This window comes from Pollicipes pollicipes, unplaced genomic scaffold (assembly GCF_011947565.3).
Source record: "Pollicipes pollicipes isolate AB1234 unplaced genomic scaffold, Ppol_2.1 Scaffold_7231;HRSCAF=8579_pilon_pilon_pilon, whole genome shotgun sequence".
Lineage (NCBI taxonomy): Eukaryota > Metazoa > Arthropoda > Thecostraca > Pollicipedomorpha > Pollicipedidae > Pollicipes > Pollicipes pollicipes.
The window spans coordinates 36749962-36770829 of NW_023597034.1; the positions used below are offsets into that span (position 1 = coordinate 36749962).

Here is a 20868-nt window from a genome sequence, read left to right on the forward strand (position 1 = left end):
GGTGGCGATTTGGCTCAGGTGGCGCCCCCCTCCCCCCTTCCACATCTGATTGCGATAGGGATCAGCATCGGCTGTGGCAGACAACACCATGAATGAATGTGAAGACCCGAAGCACTTTTGTAAAGAGGCTTCTGGCTGCCCCCTTGCCGAATAGTACACAAAAATACGGCATTGTCTACTCCTATTGGGTCTAGATTGTAGAAGTACGACCAATTAAAAACATACGAAAAGTGAAATAAAGGCAATAGAGCAAACAGACTCGCTCCATGTCCTTAACGCACAAACTTTTGACAGGGAGCACGCCAACTGCCTCAAGTGATATGTGAATGACAAGTGACAAGAGAATCGGGCAATGTTGACGTGAGCTAACTCGCCTACGCGCACCCCATGCGGGTGAGAGCCATGCCAGCTGTCCCTCTTATTTGTGCATGGCATGGTAAAACTGAGCCAGGAAACAGGCGGGATGAAAATTATTGCGCACATAGTCAAGATGATAGTATATGGGCAGCCCAGCTGGGTCCCTCATGGGGCCCAGGCACCAGCCCGCCTGCACCACATGCTGGCATGTGGTCAGCTTGCCCGCCTGCGACCCTTTTGGATCCGAGTCTGTGTCGCTCACCCTCGTTGCGAACTAGTTTGTACACGATCAGAAAATATCCAACCGTGGAGAGCAAAGCATACAAAATATTGCACTAGGGTAAAATACGTCAGCATATGGGTAGCCCATTTGGGTTCGACATGGAGCCCAAAGACCATCCCACCTGCGGCGCATGTTGACATCAGCCCAAACTGCCCACATGCATCCCATATGAACCCCATACGGGCCGAACCACGACGAACGAACCACAACGGTCCAGCCAGTTGTCCCATGTTGTAAAATAATTGCACAAAATATGGCAAAAAGTCGATACAGTAAATACAATTGATATCCACATAATTGTGTAGGTGGCAACTTGTTGCATATCTAACATATGAGTAGCCCATCATGGAGCTCAAATACTAGCCCACATGCGGCCCATGTTGACATGAACCTAGTTTACCCACATACATCCCATATGAGCCCCAACCCGTGCTGCTCTCCTTTGCTATGTACTCATTTCTACATGATAGGAAAAATCCAACGCGGGAGCACAAAGCAACAAGCCTAATGCACCTGCACCGACTACAGTAGCGTATGGGCGACCCATCTGGGTACGAGGTGGAACCTGAATACCACCCCACCCGCGACCTACATGGACTTGAGCCCAGCTAGCCGGTGCTCAGCCCATATGGACTCCAGTCTAGGCAGCAGTCCCATGTTCTGAGGTAATTGTGCACGATAAGTCCAAGACAATGGGAACAACTGGTATGCACATCAGTGTTCTGTGTGTGGCAACTTTATTACGCATGTAACATATGGGCAGCCCATCTGGGCCCCAGATCAAGCCTAGATACCAGCCCACCTGCAGCCCATGTTGACATGAGCCCAGCTTGTCCGCACATGGCCCGCATGGCTCCCACCAACGCAGGCGCTCCCCCGTCGCGAGTTATTCCTTCTTGATGTGGTGAATTCCGACGGGACAGTACAAGGCACCAACATTTCTAGTGCATGTACAAATATGACATAATGTGGGCACGCCATGTGGGACCCAGCAGGAGCCCAGTTAGAACCCCCATGTGTAGCCCGTGCCCATATTAACCCAGTTTTCCCACGTTTAGCCCATGCGGGCCCATGCGGGAATGCTGACTGGGAAGTGCATTATAGGTCGCTAATGCAGACATACACAAGATGCAATTCGGCGTCTAAGTGTAAAGCTATGCACTGAAAGCAAAGTTAAAAAAACAAATGATATGCATGGTGAGAAGTGTATTCAAGTTTTGCCAAAGAGGGTGCGAAGGAGCATCACCTCAAACGTATACTGGCAATGCGGTGCTATGCATGAATAAGGTGCGAAAATATTCGCACGTGCAGATCGGAAAAAACATGTTTTTACCTGATAACATTTCATGTTCTTCCCTGGAAGTAAGCAAAACATGCTTGCGCAGAGGCGTCCCTAGACGTTGAAGTAAGAAGGATCCATGGCCTCTGAAACATGAAGGCCCGAAATGGAATGCTTCATTTCAGCATTTCCTTCTGTACACTTAACAGCATCTTAACCTCTGCCAGAGTCCAGCGCAGGAACAACGAAAGGGAGTTGAGCTGCAGTACGCAGAAGGCGTGGCCACCAACAACGAACCGTCAGCCGGCATCGGCGGCAATAGATCCTCCTCCCCTTGTTTGAATCATACGCTCCTCCCCCTTGTTTTGAAAACTGGATACGCCTATGCCACCTGTCCTTTGCATGCAATATAGGCACCATATATATGTGGCGTGGCCAATCACACCCTAACTCAGGGTGTCACTGTATTAGAGCCACGCTCAGTCCACCCGTCGTGTGGACTGAGCGTGGCTTTGGGTCGCACAAATGGGTCGCACAAACCATTGGACTCGCTGGCTCCACCGTTCGCCCACTTAGTGCTCCGACCCAGTGGTGCCCGAGGGCACCAGTTGGCTGGCCGCCCTTGACACATAGGCAGCCCGCAACGCACCACGCTGTGGCCGCACCACGCGTGGCATGCACCTGTGTTTAGAATTTTGGTATCATCATTCCATGTCTCGTACCTTCCTTTGAATATGTTAACGAATTCTTAAATATTGAAATGTCGCCACAATATATGTATCTCGAAATCATTATCTATCAATCTGAGTTTGTTAATGATTGAAGAAACTGAGTTTTAAAAGAAATGTTCAGATCGTCTGCGTCCTTGCCACCCCCCCCCCCCCCCCCCCCCATTTGACACTTAGTGCAGATTATTGGGTTGTCTTAGGAAGTGCAAATCATGTCGAGCGAAATCAGACGCCATTTTTTCAACATATAAATATAGTGCTTTCTAATAGGGCTTCCGGAGATCTCAAGGGAGGCGGACGTGGAATCCAACTCCCCGCGCGGAGCATTAGCGTCGGTAAGACCGAACGGAAGACCGGATACGCAGGAGAAGATTTCCGCGCCGTGGGAGGCCCTGTATGGCCAACACCAGGCCCTGTTGGTCGACAGGAGCCACCAGCTGATCGAAACAACGCGTGATCAGACGCTTGGGCCCCATGAAAAACACTTTAAACTTATCCAGTCTATGGAAAGGCTCCGATCGGGGGCACCATCGAGAATGATCGGAGGCACCACCGAGAATGATCGGAGGTACCGCCGAGAACGATCGGAGGCACCACCGAGAATGATCGGAGGTACCACCGAAAATGATCGGAGGAGATTTTGTTCAGTTATATATGCCTAAGAAATCCTCTCAAAATGGTAAGAAATCCTTCTCAAAAGGAAAAATATGCAGATGTTTGCTTGTGAGGCCCCCCAATCCGATTCAGTGGCCGCTATATCTGATCTTTTGAACTTTTGGAAAATGGCAGTGGCGCTGCCATTGTTTGTGTTATAAACAAGACTGGACTAGACATGAGGCATAAAAGCGACGGGTTTTTTGCACCCTTTGCGAGCAAAAAAACGGTTACAGAGCCAACTGCCTCCTAATGTTTTGAAAGCTTGAAAATTGACGACACACACACACACACACACACACACACACACACACACACACACACACACACACACACACACATCCATGTACCGGCCCGGCGATCTTTATTCCTGATTGTCCAGATTTCTGATAACCTCAGATTCCCCCCCCCCCCCGACGGTCTGTTCCGCAACAGAAATCAAAGTTTTCAATCCCCACGTGTTTTCCGTGCAACAGCAGCAGCGTCACATCCAATTTGCAAAATTTGAGGCCTACGCGTTTGTCTGTTCACTTTCGGGCACTGGACTACTGTTCTGCACAGTGCCGTAACCAGGATTTCGCTCCGGAGAGGGCCAAATTGAAGTGCGAGGCCCTTTCACCCAGTAGGCTCTCATTTCGTTGCTACATATGTTTGCATTTAAGGGACTCGTTTGTCTGCAGTCTATAAACGTGAACTTCGGTTACGTCACAACGAAAATGACGCAAGCTTCGACAGCAGAGGCGTCGGCTGCACCTGTGCGCTGCATGCTGCAGTCGGCACGTTCCGCTGCAAACTTGCGTCACGTCTGTCGTGACGTGACGGACTTCATGTTTACAAGCTCGCGCCCAGCTCAAACCAGGATGCGCGGAACAGAAGGCAAGGTCCGTTTTTCGTTTCCCCTGTTGTGGTGGATGTCATTGCTGCGCTGTTGATTGTCACGGAAGCAGGGTTTCGGCGATCTCATCACGTCTTTCAAGTCCGAAGGCACTGACCAATTTACCTCAATCCGCGGGGTGGCGGACAGCTTCGATGCGACAAAATGCACGGGTAGGAATATTCTGCTCCTATTTGCGTCTGATTATCAGTCATATATATATATATATATATATATATATATATATATATATATATATATATATATGTGTGTATGTGTGTATATATATATATATATATAGATGTATATATATATATATATATATATATATATATATATATATATATATATATAGGTTTACAGTTGCACGGAAACCAAGGATCCAAGAGGCTGAGGCCCGATAGTTCCGCAAGAGTTAACACTTTCCTTATGGGGGTTGCCTGGAAAGAAACATCCAACTGTGGTTATCGGCATCCCCATCTTGGAGAACTTCCAGAGGGCCCTTAGTGGCTTTTATCGTAAACTTGCTCAAAGTCAGAGTTATAATAATTCAGAAGTGCTGCGAATCAGAGTTCGGAATTCGAGAGCGCTGCAAAAACGGAATTAAGCCTAAGTCTTACCACGAGACATTGCATTTTTAGGGACGATAAAGCCGAGGTGTAATCAACCTTCCAGCAAATCCTTGGAATGCCAGAAGTACCAGGATATATCTATAATACTTGCATACCAGGAGCAGGTGGCGCAGAGGCGTCCTACTGCGCACGTGTTTGGACTAGGGCGCGGGAGCACCGCTTTCCTGTGGCGACTGACGCTCCATGTACGGCCTCCAGCACGTGATGTGAGTAGGCGACCGCAGCACGAGACACGGGGCCGCTCACTGCCTCCGCTGGCCGCTGGTCGGACGCATATCCGCCAGGTTAGGAGATATGGCCTCCGTTGTCGGTCCTAGGGCATCGGCAGCGTTCAAAAGGAAAGTGAAACTCATGAAAAAACGACTGGAGAGAAAACAGCGCTAACTGCACGTCATGTCATCCAACATTCACATCAAACATCTCGGCAACACTCCGCGAGGAAAGCACAATGCCCCCATGGGAGGCTTGACATTGGGTCTTGCCGGGAGTGGCGCGCGGACGGCAGCCGGGGGCGGGGGCCGTCAGCGGCGGCGTCAGCGCGGCCGAGCTGGGCGGGCGGCGTCAGCGCGACCGAGCAGCGCCGGCACCTGGCGGCCGGCGAGGTGAGAGCGCCGGCCCGGAGGCCGCCAACGGCCGCTCCGCCGAGCCGCCTCCGCCATTCCGCAGTTGTGGCGCAGCCGGGCGTGCCGGCGGATGCCTGGGAAGTGATAGGCCGCCACCGCCGCCAAAGGAGCAGCCATGCTCACGTGAGTACCGTGCCGTGTCTGCCAGCAGCGGTTTGCACGCGTTACGACTGGAACGGTATGGCTGGCATGGACTGTGTGGTAGTGTGGCTCCTTCACCGTTGTCCATGTCGTTCGGTGCGGGGTGCCTGGATGGCTGACACGGGACATGTGGTAGCACGGCCCTCTCACTTGTCCCTGCCGTTCGGTGCGGGGTAGCTGGATGGATGACACGGGACATGTGGTAGCACGGCCCTCTCACTTGTCCCTGCCGTTCGGTGCGGGGTAGCTGGATGGATGACACGGGACATGTGGTAGCACGGCCCTCTCACTTGTCCCTGCCGTTCGGTGCGGGGTAGCTGGATGGATGACACGGGATATGTGGTAGCACGGCCCTCTCACTTGTCCCTGCCGTTCGGTGCGGGGTAGCTGGATGGATGACACGGGACATGTGGTAGCACGGCCCTCTCACTTGTCCCTGCCGTTCGGTGCGGGGTAGCTGGATGGATGACACGGGACATGTGGTAGCACGGCCCTCTCACTTGTCCCTGCCGTTCGGTGCGGGGTAGCTGGATGGATGACACGGGACATGTGGTAGCACGGCCCTCTCACTTGTCCCTGCCGTTCGGTGCGGGGTAGCTGGATGGATGACACGGGACATGTGGTAGCACGGCCCTCTCACTTGTCCCTGCCGTTCGGTGCGGGGTAGCTGGATGGATGACACGGGATATGTGGTAGCACGGCCCTCTCACTTGTCCCTGTCGTTCGGTGCGGGGTGACTGGATGGCTGACACGGGATATGTGGTAGCGCGGCTCCATCACTTGTCCCTGCCGTTCGGTGCGGGGGTGACTGGATGGCTGACACGGGACATGTGGTAGCGCGACCCCATCACTCGTCCCTGTCGTTCGGTGCGCGTTGCCTGGCTTCGGATGGCCTGACCGGACGTGCTCAGAGTTTCCGATTGCGTCTTGGGGGACCCTGCGGCAAGGTCCTGGCTCTGTTTGCTGAGGTTAGGAGAGGCTTTTAGGGCTCGGACGCCTTTTGCCGGTGCCATACAACCATATGCTTTGAACCACGCTGTCGTACCGTACGCTGCCACACGAGAAAGGTTTTTGACCGTTTCCCCTCGAGGTCGTCGCAATTGTCAGTACAAAACTGTCCCACAATTGCAAGGCCGTTCAAGGTTGAAAACGTACTACCGTGAATCTAGATCTGGGATCTGGCGCGCGGATTTGGGATTCCCCTCCCACTGGGAAAGGTTTCTTCAGAAAGGCTCCATGCGCTTGTGGGGCCCGGAGGCCCTATAGACCGTCCTAAACGTATGCATGGTTTTGAGAACGCGCGCTGACAAACTTAGCACAACAACACTGACGCCTGGCGTTGCGGTCTCCGTAAGCCGCGTGGTAAGGTGCGCCGCAGCTAGCATATCATATCACTCGCATGCATCAATAAACACATCACAAGACATATCAATCGCCTGCGTTGGGCAGGCGAGTGATAACGACCACGTAGCAAAAATAAGCTTTAGAACGATTTATGAAATGGATTTGTACACGTGTTACTGCTTGCTTCTAACCCGTAAATTTCGCTGGTGCAATTTTCAAACCCATCCAGTGTAATTCACAGCTTCATATCCAAACGTCTTAGCTGTTATAGCCCCACGAATAGTCTGAGATTTCAGTTGGCACGGCATCACTGGCGAGACATCAGAACCGACAGTGCGCGCCGTGTTGTCATAAAACTGCTTCACAGGACATGCCCAGTCAGCGTCGAGGTTATAGACGCTGTTCTTTACGGTGATGGTGACTGAGCCAGGCCACCCAAGACAGCGCTTATGATTCCAGGGTGATTGTAACCAGGGCTGTTATGGGTGCGACACTTCTCCACTTTTTGTAATGCCTGTCTGATCGATTTTTCACGTCGAAGTGTTGCTCACTTCCATGCACCAGTAACCACTGAGCATCCCATGCGGTGCAGCTTTAGGAGATTGCCGCCTGCACTCTAACAGTGGCAAAGCTCACGTGCTATTTAGCGCAATCCAATCCGAAAAACGTGAACTAGCAATAATGAACCGACTTTGACTTCACGAATAGTTTGTGGTGCTGGATTGTGAGCACTGATGAAACGCGGATGCCAGGTTGCGTAAGTACATTCGGTGTGTTAACTGAATAGGGCGAATCAGGGGTCGTAGATATGATGAAATGGATTTCCGTGCCATTTAAGCTCTTTAAGACTGGTGATAGACGTACCAGTAATGCCTGGAATGCCAGGCATTGAACTTAAGACGAACGCATCTTCACATTCACACGCAAACATTGACGTGCTATTTCATGGCCGTAGTTGGTGTTTCTGTACGTGACAGCTAATGCGTTCAAAGCCGAACGCATCCAAAAATATCGGGACCAAAATAGATAGTCCTTGAGCGTTCAAGGTATAACGCACTGATCGCCACCCATGGATAACACCGTCAACAGCATCTGGTACTCCGAACAAGCGAGAAGCCTCATAACTAGTGTAGTGGAGCCCTGAATGATCGGCCACACCCCAGCAGGTTGTACATGGTTTTCGGCAAGCGCGGCTCGTGCCTGGGCACGTGTACGGGCAAGACCAATCTGATAAACGGCGTGACAGACCAGTGTGAAACCCCCTGAGCGATCGAGAGTGCCTTGACGAGCTAACATAGAAACCCTCAGCAGCGTTTTAGGATGCTTTGAGGAAAAAGGAAGCACTCAAGTTTGATGTGGCTAGCCCCTGAGCAATGGGAAACACCCATTATGGTTAACAGTGTTGAAAAGTACGTAGGGTTCTCCGCAAATAAAATAGATTGGAAATATCCATGACGTCCAAGCAAAGCTGGACGGAAAGAACCTGAGGTGGTCCTGCGAACTTTCGAGAGTTATTTTACATGTTAACATATGCGATCCCAGACGACAGCTAGATATATAATAAGAATATATAAAGATAAACGTCAATACCATCCAACCAGATAAAATAAACCGGAGCCAATGTGAAAGGCCCTCGAGCGATCGGCATGGCGGGCAAGTCAGCATACAGGGGACTCAGCCTGAGGGGCTCCGACAATAGTGCAAAGCCCTCCGAACCAAAGAGAAGGACCCAAGTTAAGTGTGAAGCGCCCCAGATCTATCGTGAGTGCCGCGGCACGTGGACGGGGCCTCCTGGCAGCAACGCAGTGCTCTCTGAGATATTGGCAAGAGCACCAAACCATTGTGCAAGGCCTCTGGGTAATAGTGCATATATCAACGTGTAGGGAACCTGGTAAAAAACCAATGCCGTAAACACGACCATCTTAGTAAGTCATAAGTTATTTTTGTTTACTCTTGGGTCTGGCATCTTCGTTCGTGGCTCCCTCTGGTCGCAGGAGGCACGTAATCATCTCATTGTTTGCGCTTTGTGCAGCATACCTGCGTGTGTAATCCCGGTTTGGCACCTCTGGGCTCCTCCGGACCCCATGGGGGCCCCAGTGGGAGAGGGGAATGGGCGATGACCCACTCGCTCCTCACTGGATTCGTCCTTGGTGTGGACAAGCTCCTCATCCTTTGCGCCGTTTTTTTTTATTGCGCCTTTCCTAACAGTGGACGCGATTGTAAACGCTGCGTGTTATGTGTTGTCCTGTGTAAGGACAGTTCACCTTTAACTTAATAACGTGCTCCTTTTGCTAAGTTTGAGCTGTACATTTCAAAAGAAAATCGATGTCATTTAAGTTTAATAGGTCGCGATAACAGCTTCCTATTCAGTTCGGGGAGTGACAGTCCTTCCCCAAGTTTAAGAACAGAGTGGGCCAAATATTGATGACACTTTTTTGCGTACATTGGGATTATTCTTAGCCATGTGTTTCAGCTTAGCTTCCTAACTTATTTTGCGAAAGTGCGCCCATGCAACAACCCGTGCAGCACATCGTTTTGCCCCGTTTTGAGTAAAGAGGTAATTAACATTAACCTCTATGGATTGTACATTACGTATTGCTGACGAATGCCCCCATTACTACCGCAGGAATTCGGACCGTCGTGGTCCGATGGACTTGCGTGCACGTAACCACTACCTTCAGCATAGGGTTCTTGATTGAAGTACGTCACAGTAACGGTCGTCAGCGCCGCATTGTCGCGTCGGTGGTCGTGACATGGAAATTACGCCGCCGTTGCGATGGAGCACACGTTTCAAGGCCTAATGAAAGCGTGCAGCATATTGCCCCGCTCACGCCTGTGAGCCGGATGAGATCACGACTTAGTCTGCTCTCGCGCTGGCCATGACAGTGCGTTGGGGTGAGTGAGCTGTTTCGCAATGAACCGGACGCTCGGCAGGGATGACTGACTGCCGCCTGTGTGACTCGGCTGCCGCCGACTGCGTCAGTTGCGCAACGAGATGGCCAGCCGTCCCAGTGCACGCACACTGCGCGTTAAGCCAAAACGGAGAAAAACGCGAAGGGAAGGCGTCGGAAGGTTGCTGGGTGCGATCCACACTTTGCGGTGGTGTACGCTACTAAGTAAGGATAAGCTGTGCCCGCTACGACGCACTACCATCATGCAGCTGGCCATACACCCATGGCTGTATCATACGCAGCGGAGTCACTGTCATGGCTGGAGAGCACGGGGATGTCGTGTGTGTCGTGTCGTCGTGTCGATCAGCGCATGTCGCTGACGCGTCGCAAAATTGCATAGGCGATCCGAGGCTGGGATGAAAGTCGTAAGAGCGGAATCGTAAAGTAGACGTTAGTTTGCACCTTTCATCGTGCGCCCAAGTGATCTGGGCGGGGCTACTGATGCCAGAAATTCATCCGATCACCAAGTTAGAACTGAACCTCAGAATTACAAAGATGTAACGAAGGCTTAGTTTTGCATTTACATTGTATAAGCCAAGATCATCCCAAGGAAAAATGGTAGTCATGGACGAATCCGCGCCACCTTCCGCAAAGTTAGCAAAACCGCATGAGTTTGCCATTCAAAGAGGGTTCAACGACATCAGAACTAGACCAATCATAGGGATTGAGAAATGATTCCGACTGTCACCTTAATTTTCAACTCTCTCCTGGTTCGAGTCAGTAAGACACTTTTTTGCGGAGCAGGGCGATCGCAGGTGTAATTATCGGCACGCAGATGATGCATGAATGCGAATGAGTGAGGCCTGTCGCTTTTGAGATACAGTATATACAGAAGTTATCAATGCGTGTGTCAGTCTCATCTTGCCGCAGTGCCTGGTCGCTGAATATGGACGTTTTACCTACATGCGGCGCTCAGTTATTTCGTAAGCTGAAAGTAATATGTGGGTGTAATGTTGGTAACATTGCGACGCTGCAGAAAGTCACCTGATCAAAGGCCCTGCATTCAAATGCCTTGCAAATGTTACAGTACAGTATTTCAAGAACCGTGCCATTTGATAATGAACGTTTCATGGCGTAGCTTTAGCTTTTTTGCCATTGATGGTCGCAAAACATAGAGCCGCTTGTGCCAAGCTGGGCAGGGCAGCCGAAGCTACAAATTTCCGGCTTAATCAACTCGCTCGCTGAAACTCGCTCGGTCCGGGGACAGGCTTGTAGAGGTAGGTAAGACATATTTTGGGGTGTGGAGCGAGTGAGGTGACGGCAAATGAAAGCTGTCAGGCGGAGACCTGTCAATATAATACTCGCACACTCACATATAGCTTGACTTGAGAGTCGGCTTGCCACCGATCTTGGCAGGCTTATAAATTTTTATCGACGACGTCGAGTGATCTCACATAATTTACAGCTTGAGCAAATGTGATCAAAATGTTCGCAAAGAACGCATATATTTTGGATGAATGGTGGGAAGAGACATTGGTCAATTTCCGGTCCATTACATGTACACCAATGGGCTGGGGAGACTTCGCCCAAACATCGCCTTTACCGTTCGCTTCATATCTTTATCTTTTCTGGCTGCTAAGATCTAGTATCAATCATCAAAAATTCCCCCTTATTTTGCGGCGTATTTTGCGGTCCTACGCATGATTTGCGCATGATACTGCAGGCTGTTTTACACAGCAACCCATTTTGTTGCCATTACGATTGTTCATTTTCTCTCCCGCCGGTATGTTCCAGTTTCGTGCCGCTGCAGTGCCAGGTCGCCGATATATGGGGGGTTTTCGCAGCGCTCCAATGATATTCGTCTCCACGTGATGTCATGTAAAGTATTTGCGTTCGCAGCGCGGTACGTTTTCTGTTAACGTCTTCGTAATTTTCGTGACGATAGGTGCGCAGCCGAGACAATAGCATTTACGCTTGCGCGCACTGAGCGTGCCACTAGCAATGCAAAGTACAAATGATGCTACTCGCCATGCACAACACATAATTTCTTTACCCGCCGTCGGCCCTGGGCACGAGAATTTACTATTTATAATGAGCTTGCTGCGCCATGTATGTCTCAATTCGATCAAATGTCGGAAAGGGATTCTGCGCATCCGGCAAAAATTATACGTGACCTCACGTAAAATCTGTCGTCCAGGTCGCTGAGAACACACCCCTGAACCCGGCTTCGACCCGCTGTGTTCTTCAGCGTTTTCTCCTCTAGTTAATTTTTTCTTTATCCATGTCGACCGAACAGCAGTGGGGGAGGGGGTTCGTGGTGATACGCAATGTCGGAGGAGAAGCATGCCTGATCAGTGTGCATGAGATTTCCTGGCAATATATATGGCACAGCTTTTCAAGGATAGTGCTTTTTGTTGGTGAGAGCGGCGTCATCTTGCGATCAGTGGCTGCGAAGATGTAAGAGCCTAATGTAAGAGCTGCGAAGGTGTCAGAGCCTTGCCAGATCTACGGCCGCGTCGGTTTCATAATTCGAATTAACGTGCGTCCTTGCTCAGGGTAAAGGATGGCGAGGAAATACAGGTAATGAATTCTTAGCCCAGTGTATCCACTCAACGGTTCCGAATTTCGTTATCATGCTTTCGTGCAATTTGAGTTTTTCATCCATTTCACATAATTATCTGGGCACTTGCCAAGTGACGCTTAAGAATGAAGTACAAAAAATATAAATGTGTCACGGGTGATTGACTAATCATAGCTTTACTCCACAGCTCAATATCCTGTTATCATTGAGCATGGAATTGGACCAAATCAATACTTCCATGTCAAGCAGTTGCGCTCAAGCATTCGAAGGGCATATCATGTTCTGATATCACCTGCACATCGTCTTATCGTCTACAGCCCATCGCACGGTGCAGAAACTTCAACAACATCAACAAGATCATTAATGCTACCTTGCTTAGCGGCGTTTCCGGTGGTGGAAAGTGCTGCTCATGTTCCTGGGCGACTTGACCTGGTGTCACGGTCTGAAGTCTTGGATCACGAGATGGATTGTTATCACTTGGATCGTGGATGGTCTTCAAATGTCTCGGATCACTGATGGCTTGGCCCGGGGCCGCGGGCCAAGACCTTGGTTCGCCTGATGAGCGCATTCCGGCCGGCAGGATAACGGACCGGACGAGCAACGCGAAGGCGGTGATCTTCATCCTGGCCGTCGCAGCCAGCTTAGCTATCCTCATTATAGTCGGCGTCGAGCTCAGTAAGTGCCCTCTAAGTGCCGTGCAACAACTTCCGGGACCGTGCTACTTTTTCTGTCTTGCAGTTGCGAATATGTTTATAATTGGAATGCACGCCTACGCCGATCTTTGGCTGCCTTTCCCAAATAGCCTGCGATCTTGCAGTGTCAGTGGCTGGAGTATTGTTACCTCAGTAAATGGAAGATACCAGGACAAACCGTCCGTAGCACGACACTCATTCCCGGCATTCACACGATTTTTGACCTATATGGTTCACTTGGGTCCTTAGATACCAGTTACATTTTAGATATCAGTTACATTTTTGGCATAAGTCAGTAGGACAACTGATACAGATCGTGCTATTTTTGGGATAATGGCTTCCAGACAGTAAAAAAGACTGAACACCACTAGCAATGTCAGAAAAAGCACCCCAATTGGACATAAGCATAATCAGCAGGAATCAGCGGTCAACCTCAAATCTCGGCATAACCCAAACATCGAGCTTTCCACCAGTGATCTCGTGACCTGGTTTTGATATCAGTAGGTCAAACCGTGCGCATTTATTCCGTTTCATAATTCAAAAATGCCTTTTGATTAGACGTTTATCGATAGCAGTTCTAAAAGCATCGGAACTTAATGTTTGAAATGGGATCAGTGACTTGGCATGTTCAACAGTATTTGTGGGAACCATGATCTACGCTTACAATTTTGTGTATTTCTTTGTAACAATAATGCATGGAACACAATCTTGCTTGGCTGGTGGGTTGTTGAAACAGGTGGTGGACATGGACTGGATGGTGCAATGACATGCCTCATGTAAGCTCATTTTGGCGCTGCCCGGACGCACTCCTCTGATGTGTCTGATTCACAAATCGTAATGATAAGGGACCGATCAGGGCGGCGGAGGTGTCTTGATAAAGAGCGGCATCTAGGGAAAAATGGAGTGCACAAGAAAGGCTTGTTTTAGGATACATCAGAAAATATATAAACTACCAGAACGTGACGAAAATAATTCCTAAACTGGATCTCCTCTTATGTCAGCTTCCGAACTAGCGCCGCATTTTTGCTAGCAGTAGGGAGGTACATGAATACAATATAGGTTACCAAATGTACGTTGGCACACAGCATCGAAGCCCAGAACTTCAGCTGGCTTCTCTCGTGAGATCGTTAACTTATGAAGATCTGATTCGCCACAGCGAGTGTCCTATGGGCAGTTTCAGAGCATATTGCGCCCCCAATGCAGTAATTATCCCGCGATTAGACTGTCAACACCTTTTTGGGTGTTCAGAGCGGTGTTAGGTGCCTGGGAAGCGAGGGCTTGCTGCTGACAGGTGCAGCCTGGGTAAAATGATACAACTGGCAGTTTGTAGCCTTCTATTAAAGTGGAAGTGAGCTCCGTACCCCACATCACAACTTTGAGGGTATACACCGAATATAATCACAGGGAGGAACGCGTCTTGTGTATTTTGATGGTAGGTGTGGGCATTTTTCCTTGCTCAGCACATACTTATTTTGTGACGCCACACCGGTTGACAGGAGGATGAACATGCCAAAACCCCTGGGTAGCGCCATATCGAGCCTGGCCAGCCATGATTTTGTGGTTTTATTGCAAAATATGTTTTCAAGACGCTGAAAATGATACTTAGCGAGAGGGACGACATTCTGGTCGGTGCCTGCTAATACATCCTCTTTTGTAATGCGGGATGTGCGTGCATACATTTTCTTACATTCCGCTTCGCGCGTCACTCTTCGGGGATCGGTGGGGCTTCTCCAGCGGAGCGTACGACGGCGAGCAAGCCTGCCATGGCCAGGAATTCCCCCCGCCTAACCGAACACGACCCATAGGACCGAGCGGGACCTGAGAGTCCGTCGCTGCTGCCGGTCGGGCCCATATTGTTGACCGGATCCGCGAGGAAAACGGTGTGAGTGGCCCGGCCAGGTGGGGAAAGCCGCCGTTTTCCCCGTAACCGGCCATGACGGTGGCCTCTTCTGGAAGTCAAGGTTGAGAGTCCGTGAAAGGTGGGGGAATCCTTCAGAGAGTCCAGGAGAGGGGCTTGAGGATGGAGTCTCCCGGGGAGTTCCGAGGAACGAGGGAACTAGGAGCGTGGAGGAGAAGTGGTGGTGACAACCAGGCGGCGATATCTGGCTTTGCGGACAACGTGACACCGGCGACAACATGCACGCGTAAGCCCACAGGCTATCCCCACCCTCACCGGGCCATGGACGGCTGGCGCTCCTGTGTCCCCTGAGCCCTCCCTACCGGGCGGGCGTGGGCCACGGCCTCCTGTCTCTCCCGTGCAGTTAGGGAAGGGGAGGGGGGGGGGGGGGCACTGGCCACGGAACCCTCCCGGATGGGCAATGTGTTTCGGGCCCGCTCCCATAGTTAAGGAGGGGGAGCGTGACGTGTCGCGTGGTTCGTCTGTCGTAGTGATTTTGTAAATACAAGTAGCAGTCTGCATTTTAAATGGTTCAGTGTGGAAGCGAGCCTGGAGTTATTTGGTCATGCGGCGACAGGGCACTCGCGCCCGGCGTGAGTGGGAATGGTGACTGAGGCTGTTAACATGCGTCTCGGCGCGACAGCCCGCCCGTCAGCCCGCGCCGAGGCTATCTTGATTTCGTTGTTGGAACCGACCCCGAGACACTGTGCTGCGCAGCAGCGGAAAGCTGCGAGCGGTGGGCGTGACCGAAGGAATGGTGGGCCGCCCAGCGTGGACGGAGCGCGGGGAGCGACGTCTGAACAGGGAGCCTTCATCCTGGAGGTCAGACGCGGGAGCGAGTCGCCGGCCAGCTTCGGACGCCTGACGTCGGCCCAGCGGCGGCGTCTGTGCCGAGCTGATGAATTAACACGATACATTTTAAGCAGGGCTTAAGCGTGGCTTTATGGAATGTTGATGTGCGATAAAAAAGTTCGTTGGCTTGACGAGGACTCACGCGGGCCAGCCAATAATGCCAAGGCGCTGGATGAAAGGGGGGGGGGGGGGGGCATCCGCGTGCCAGCCAAGAATGAGTGGGCTGAAGTGGGCGCCAGCGTATGTGTATGCTTGGAGTGAGTGTGGTGGGGGCGCCGAATGCATGGAGTCTGCGTGGATAAGTTAAGGCCGAGGGGGCGTCCATGGTTGGTACACAGCGGACCCTTGCCAATGTAATTCGCCAGTTGCGTGGGACCCTTGCCAGGTGAGCGCACTTTCGGCGCATCCGGTTCCGCTGCCCCGTTCAAACATTATCCAAGCTGCAAAGGTGGAGGGTGGTATGCCGTGTTAAGGGCACACAGCCATGCACGGGAAGACAGCCGTCCATGGTGCTTGACTGGATCTACCATCTCGCCGGTGCCCCGGTCATCCGCTTCATCCTAGCTTTGTGACTCAAATGAGTGTGTGTTGATGTCGGGTGTACCGGAAGTCACCACGTGCCGAGTCGTGCGCCTAACATCATCTGGCTCGTATGCTGACCACTGGGCTCCTCTTTATAAGTTCGCTCGTGTGGGGAGGCGTGACGGCAGCAGCCGGCGGCGCTTAACATCCAGGGGCGGCCAGACAGCCGCGCAGCGCACGTCGTCACTTCCAGAACCACCACCCACAGATGCTACACCATGCTTTATTGTGAAGTGCGCAGAGTGCCGTAAACCTATCCATAGTGCATGGCTTACGGCATTGGCCAAACCCTCGAGCCTTGCAATTGCTTTTCCTCCGACGCACCGAAAAACAACTCTGTGATGGTGAATTCATTCCAAAAGGTCCTTCTCCATGTCAAATCGAGGCTCTCAATGACTACAAAGATGACTTTGTCCTGATTCCAAATGGCACTTTTGCGACCGATTAATGTCAAAATGTTTGTGGTGGTCTAAGTTAGTCGCTGAATCGGGCTTTCACACGTAAGTCTTCAGCGCACATTCACCGACCAAATTCTGATACCCGGTGGTCTGCGCAATCACAAAGGAGACTTTCTGTCAAAATAGGACACTTCTTCACATCAGGGACCGGCAGACTAAATTGTGTGGAGGACATTGTCAAAGCGCATTTTGCCAACAGCTAAGTGATGAAAGCGCACAAAAGACGCACCGGTTCGGGCTGATCAGTTAAACAGATGCAAGCTTTTGTGCTATGAATTAGCATGTGGAGACTCTGTGAAGACGTGTTTGAGTAGGAACACCATGACCGTCATAAAGTAGCCGTTCTGCTGACCTCACAGCCTTTTGTGCCATCTGTCACCTTGATGTACATGGCCATAGTGAGATATACGCCGGATAACACCGTCTGGCAAGGTGCGCTCTGTCGCAGAGAGAAAGCCTGGCAAGAGATCGCTGGAAGAGCGCTCAAGGCCCGCCTCAAATTTATAAGAAAAGCACATGATGGCTGACGAGGTTTGGATGTCAGTCTCTTCTTTTCACCGCCCCGGCAAGATCGAAAGTGGCTTGCCTTATTCTGTTCCATCCGTGCCACGATCAATGCACATCCATGTTAACCATGCAACGTCCATCAACAACAAACAGGGAGAAGACTCATGAGAGCAATATCTCAAGGCGCTGTCGAATGGCGCGTAAAATATATCGGGGGAGGGGCGGACATAAACCGCGTTTTCGACATGGAAAAGGCTAAATAGGTGTTTTTATAAGCTTACATCTGTTTTAGCCGATAAAAACTGGTAGAAAGGAGAGTCGCAGAAACTCGTTTCAGCAAGCTGAAATACCAACTCTCGTACACGTGCTCACGGCAATGGTCAACTGTGTCCCAATCGCTCAGTTGGATAGAGCATTTGCCTTGCGGCCCACCAATTTGGGCGTGTGGGTTCGAGTCGCTTCAGGCGCTTGCTGTTTGTCCGTGACAAGGGCGGTTGATGGCAATGACCGCGCTTAAGGTCAGGTGACGTCAGAGGGCAGGACGGACCGTGCCGATCATTGCGGCGCGCTTAACTGAATTCCGTCGTCGATCGCCACCAACGCGACAAATAGCCACCGCCAAAAGCCGCCGAGGACGCCACCAAATTCTGTCGTCAGATCTAGAATTTCTCGATCGTATGTTGGTTGCCGGAGCCCACACAAAATGTACTGTTCAGAGAGTGTTTTCATCCTAGAATCTATTCATTCGAAAAGGTTCGACGAATCTCGAAAAGAGCTTCTAAAATGGCGCGCCATGACTGGCATTGTTCGGGCGCATGTCTCCGCTGGGCAGCACCAGGTCCGGCCGGCGGGCGGGCGTGAGCTAGCATGCTGGCGTGAGTCGGCATCGGTGGCGCGGCAACCGCTGGCCGGACAGAGCTGGTTTCGCCACCGGGCGTGATTCCGGGAGGGAGCACAGCGCACGCTTGAAGGTCACTCCAAGGTCGGAGCTACAACCGGTCGTAGGTTAATCCAGCAAAATGTCTCATGTGTAATCTCACCAGCTGCTAAGCATGTTTCGTTTGCGTGCATTCTGACCTGGGGTCATTCATGAGCCCCGTCTCATCTAGTCAACCTTTAAGCTTTGTCCGAATGGGTTTAGCGCCAAACCATTGAATGTAGCCGCGTAACCAATGCAAGGTATGAAAAGCTTTGACCGATATATAAACGTCATTTTAACCCGATGTTAACCCCTTTTTTGAGAGTGCCGCAAACCTCCCATCCAACCCATTTTTAGAATGATTTCGGAACGGTTTGAGCACGATGTTGAGAGTTTGGCTGGCTCCAAGTTCACCCATGATGGTGATCGGTATTAAACATGGAGCGTGAATGGAAGCACATTCAGAGACTAACAAAAGGGGAGCTACGTTTTTGATTACACACACCCTGAAGTTCTGAGTGATGTCGCATGACTGAACCTCACGGACCTTGGCAGGGTCACGTTCGCAAATAACGCGTGGAGGGCCGAGGGTGCGAAAACGGTCATATGGTTTTTTCGACTCCACTGATTCTCAGTGATTGCGGTTATTCTCACACAATCTTTTTTAGATCAAAGATGAGTTGCGAACAGCATTCTCGGTATTGCGAATCGATCCGTATCTACAAACGTTTCGTCTCGGGCGTGGACGTAGGCCACATGAACTTTCACGGAGCGAGGGGTGGATCTTTCCCGGAGATGAGGGGCTGGCTCGGCCCTTGCCCATAATTTTGCTCTTACCATGGAAGCTAACTATTTTTCACCGCTGATTTGTATCTCCTTGCAGTTTCAGAACAAACACTGCAGGCCTTTAATAGCTTTGTCATTCCAGCATTTTACGAAATTTACATGCAAGCCGATAAAGCCTGACACGTTTTTAACCTCTTTGCAGTCTGAACAAACTTGACGTGATTTTGGATTAAGCGAAATAGAGCTTGATGAAAAATAAGCTTGAATGAGAGGGTCCTTCTGCGATGGGTGCCAAAACGTTGAGAGGCTTTCCTTTGCTCAGTTCAGCATTTACGCACGTAATCGGATTAAATTTGTGTTGTAGTTCCATGTATAACTTATATCAATTACCCGGTGTGAATTTTTCAAACTATTCAGTTCGTTATAATCAATACTTCCTGTGTACATTTCTGTTTGCTGCAGTGAGTGTGTACAGACTAAACACGATCACTCGGGTAATAAATATGTACTGGTGCACAAACATTGGTTTTTACCAAACGCTTAGTTGCAAGGTTTTGCATGTGCAAAATTTATGTGCATGATTCTGTATATACGCATGTAAACGCATGGTATTTTGACCGTATACGTAAACCTCCGCGTCGCATTTAGTGGATCATGCCGCTCAACACATGGCATTGCCATGAGGAAGAAGACATTTGGATTGTATTTCTTTGTATGTGCGATTTTTCAGCTTTTACGCGTGCATATTTTTCCTATGTCGTAGTATTGCATGTTTGTATGTACGGATTTAAGTAAAGCTTTATGGAGTAAGGTCATTGTCATCAGCAAAGAATCCCCTGAGCTTCTGGTTTTTCACCATGATGAGTTCAGAGATTTTATATCGACACCCATCGACCTTCCGCACACCTGGCCAAACATTGGTTATGCTGTCAATAATCACTGACAAGGTAATCCCATGTTTGCTTGGTATATGTGTAAACAGTATCTTCTGGTGTATTAAAGGTCGATAGTTACCAGCATACGAGTATTAAACTAAGAATTAAATGAGAGCGTCTAAAATAATGAAGAACATGGTCATGCTAAGGCAGGTAAAAAGTAATCGGAGACCGGCTGATGCACCAGACATTCAGAGTTGTGGTATTACGGCAGCGGCGGCAGGTAGTAAGTCAGTAACGGTGGTACTAACGACTCAAGGTTTGAAGAATCGGAACAGCGGTATGAAATAAAAAGTGCGTTGCTTTCTGTGGTCATGATATTCGACAACTATCGGTGCGGGCCGCTCCCCCGTCGTCATTAATTTCTGACTGGTGGTGCTGCAGTAGCGCCTTAGCCGACAGTGCGGCAATTTCAGTGGTATCAAGAAGTGCAACGACTAAACCAGACTTTGCTGGAAGACCCGCTAAGTGTGCTGGAATCCGTTGCCAGAGCTGGCTCTCAATTGGGGCAGCATGCAATCGAGTGTGCGCACTGCACACCGCTCTATGTTTACTTCAGTTCTAGGTGTTTATTTTAACGACGCACGTGGGTGTAGTGTTTATGAATGTCACATCGCACTGCAGCAAGATTGAGCGGCTGCCGGCTTGCCTGCGCTATGACGGCAGCCAAAATCCAGAGTCCCCGAATGTGGACCATAAGTCATAATTTTTAAACGAATGGGCTATGCATCCATCTCACCGACCTTTCTTCTCGTACGGACTTTGGTGTAGCTGCTATTTGGGATTAGCACACACGCTGAGCAGTGACTGATACTTGAGCCCCTATTCCGCCATCAAATCGTCAAAATCCGGG

At 50.5% G+C, this 20868-nt stretch overlaps 1 protein-coding gene across 1 annotated transcript in view; it reads left to right on the plus strand.

Moving 5' to 3' along the window:
* Positions 1-5479: 5479 nt before the first annotated feature.
* Positions 5480-20868, plus strand: part of LOC119110284 (glutathione hydrolase 1 proenzyme) — a 33235-nt gene continuing 17846 nt past the window's right edge. Inside the window, exons 1-2 of the mRNA XM_037234048.1 lie at positions 5480-5553; positions 12968-13062. Of these exons, the coding sequence (XP_037089943.1) occupies positions 5546-5553; positions 12968-13062 (103 nt within the window). The 5' untranslated portion in view covers positions 5480-5545. The remainder of the gene's footprint in view (positions 5554-12967; positions 13063-20868) is intronic.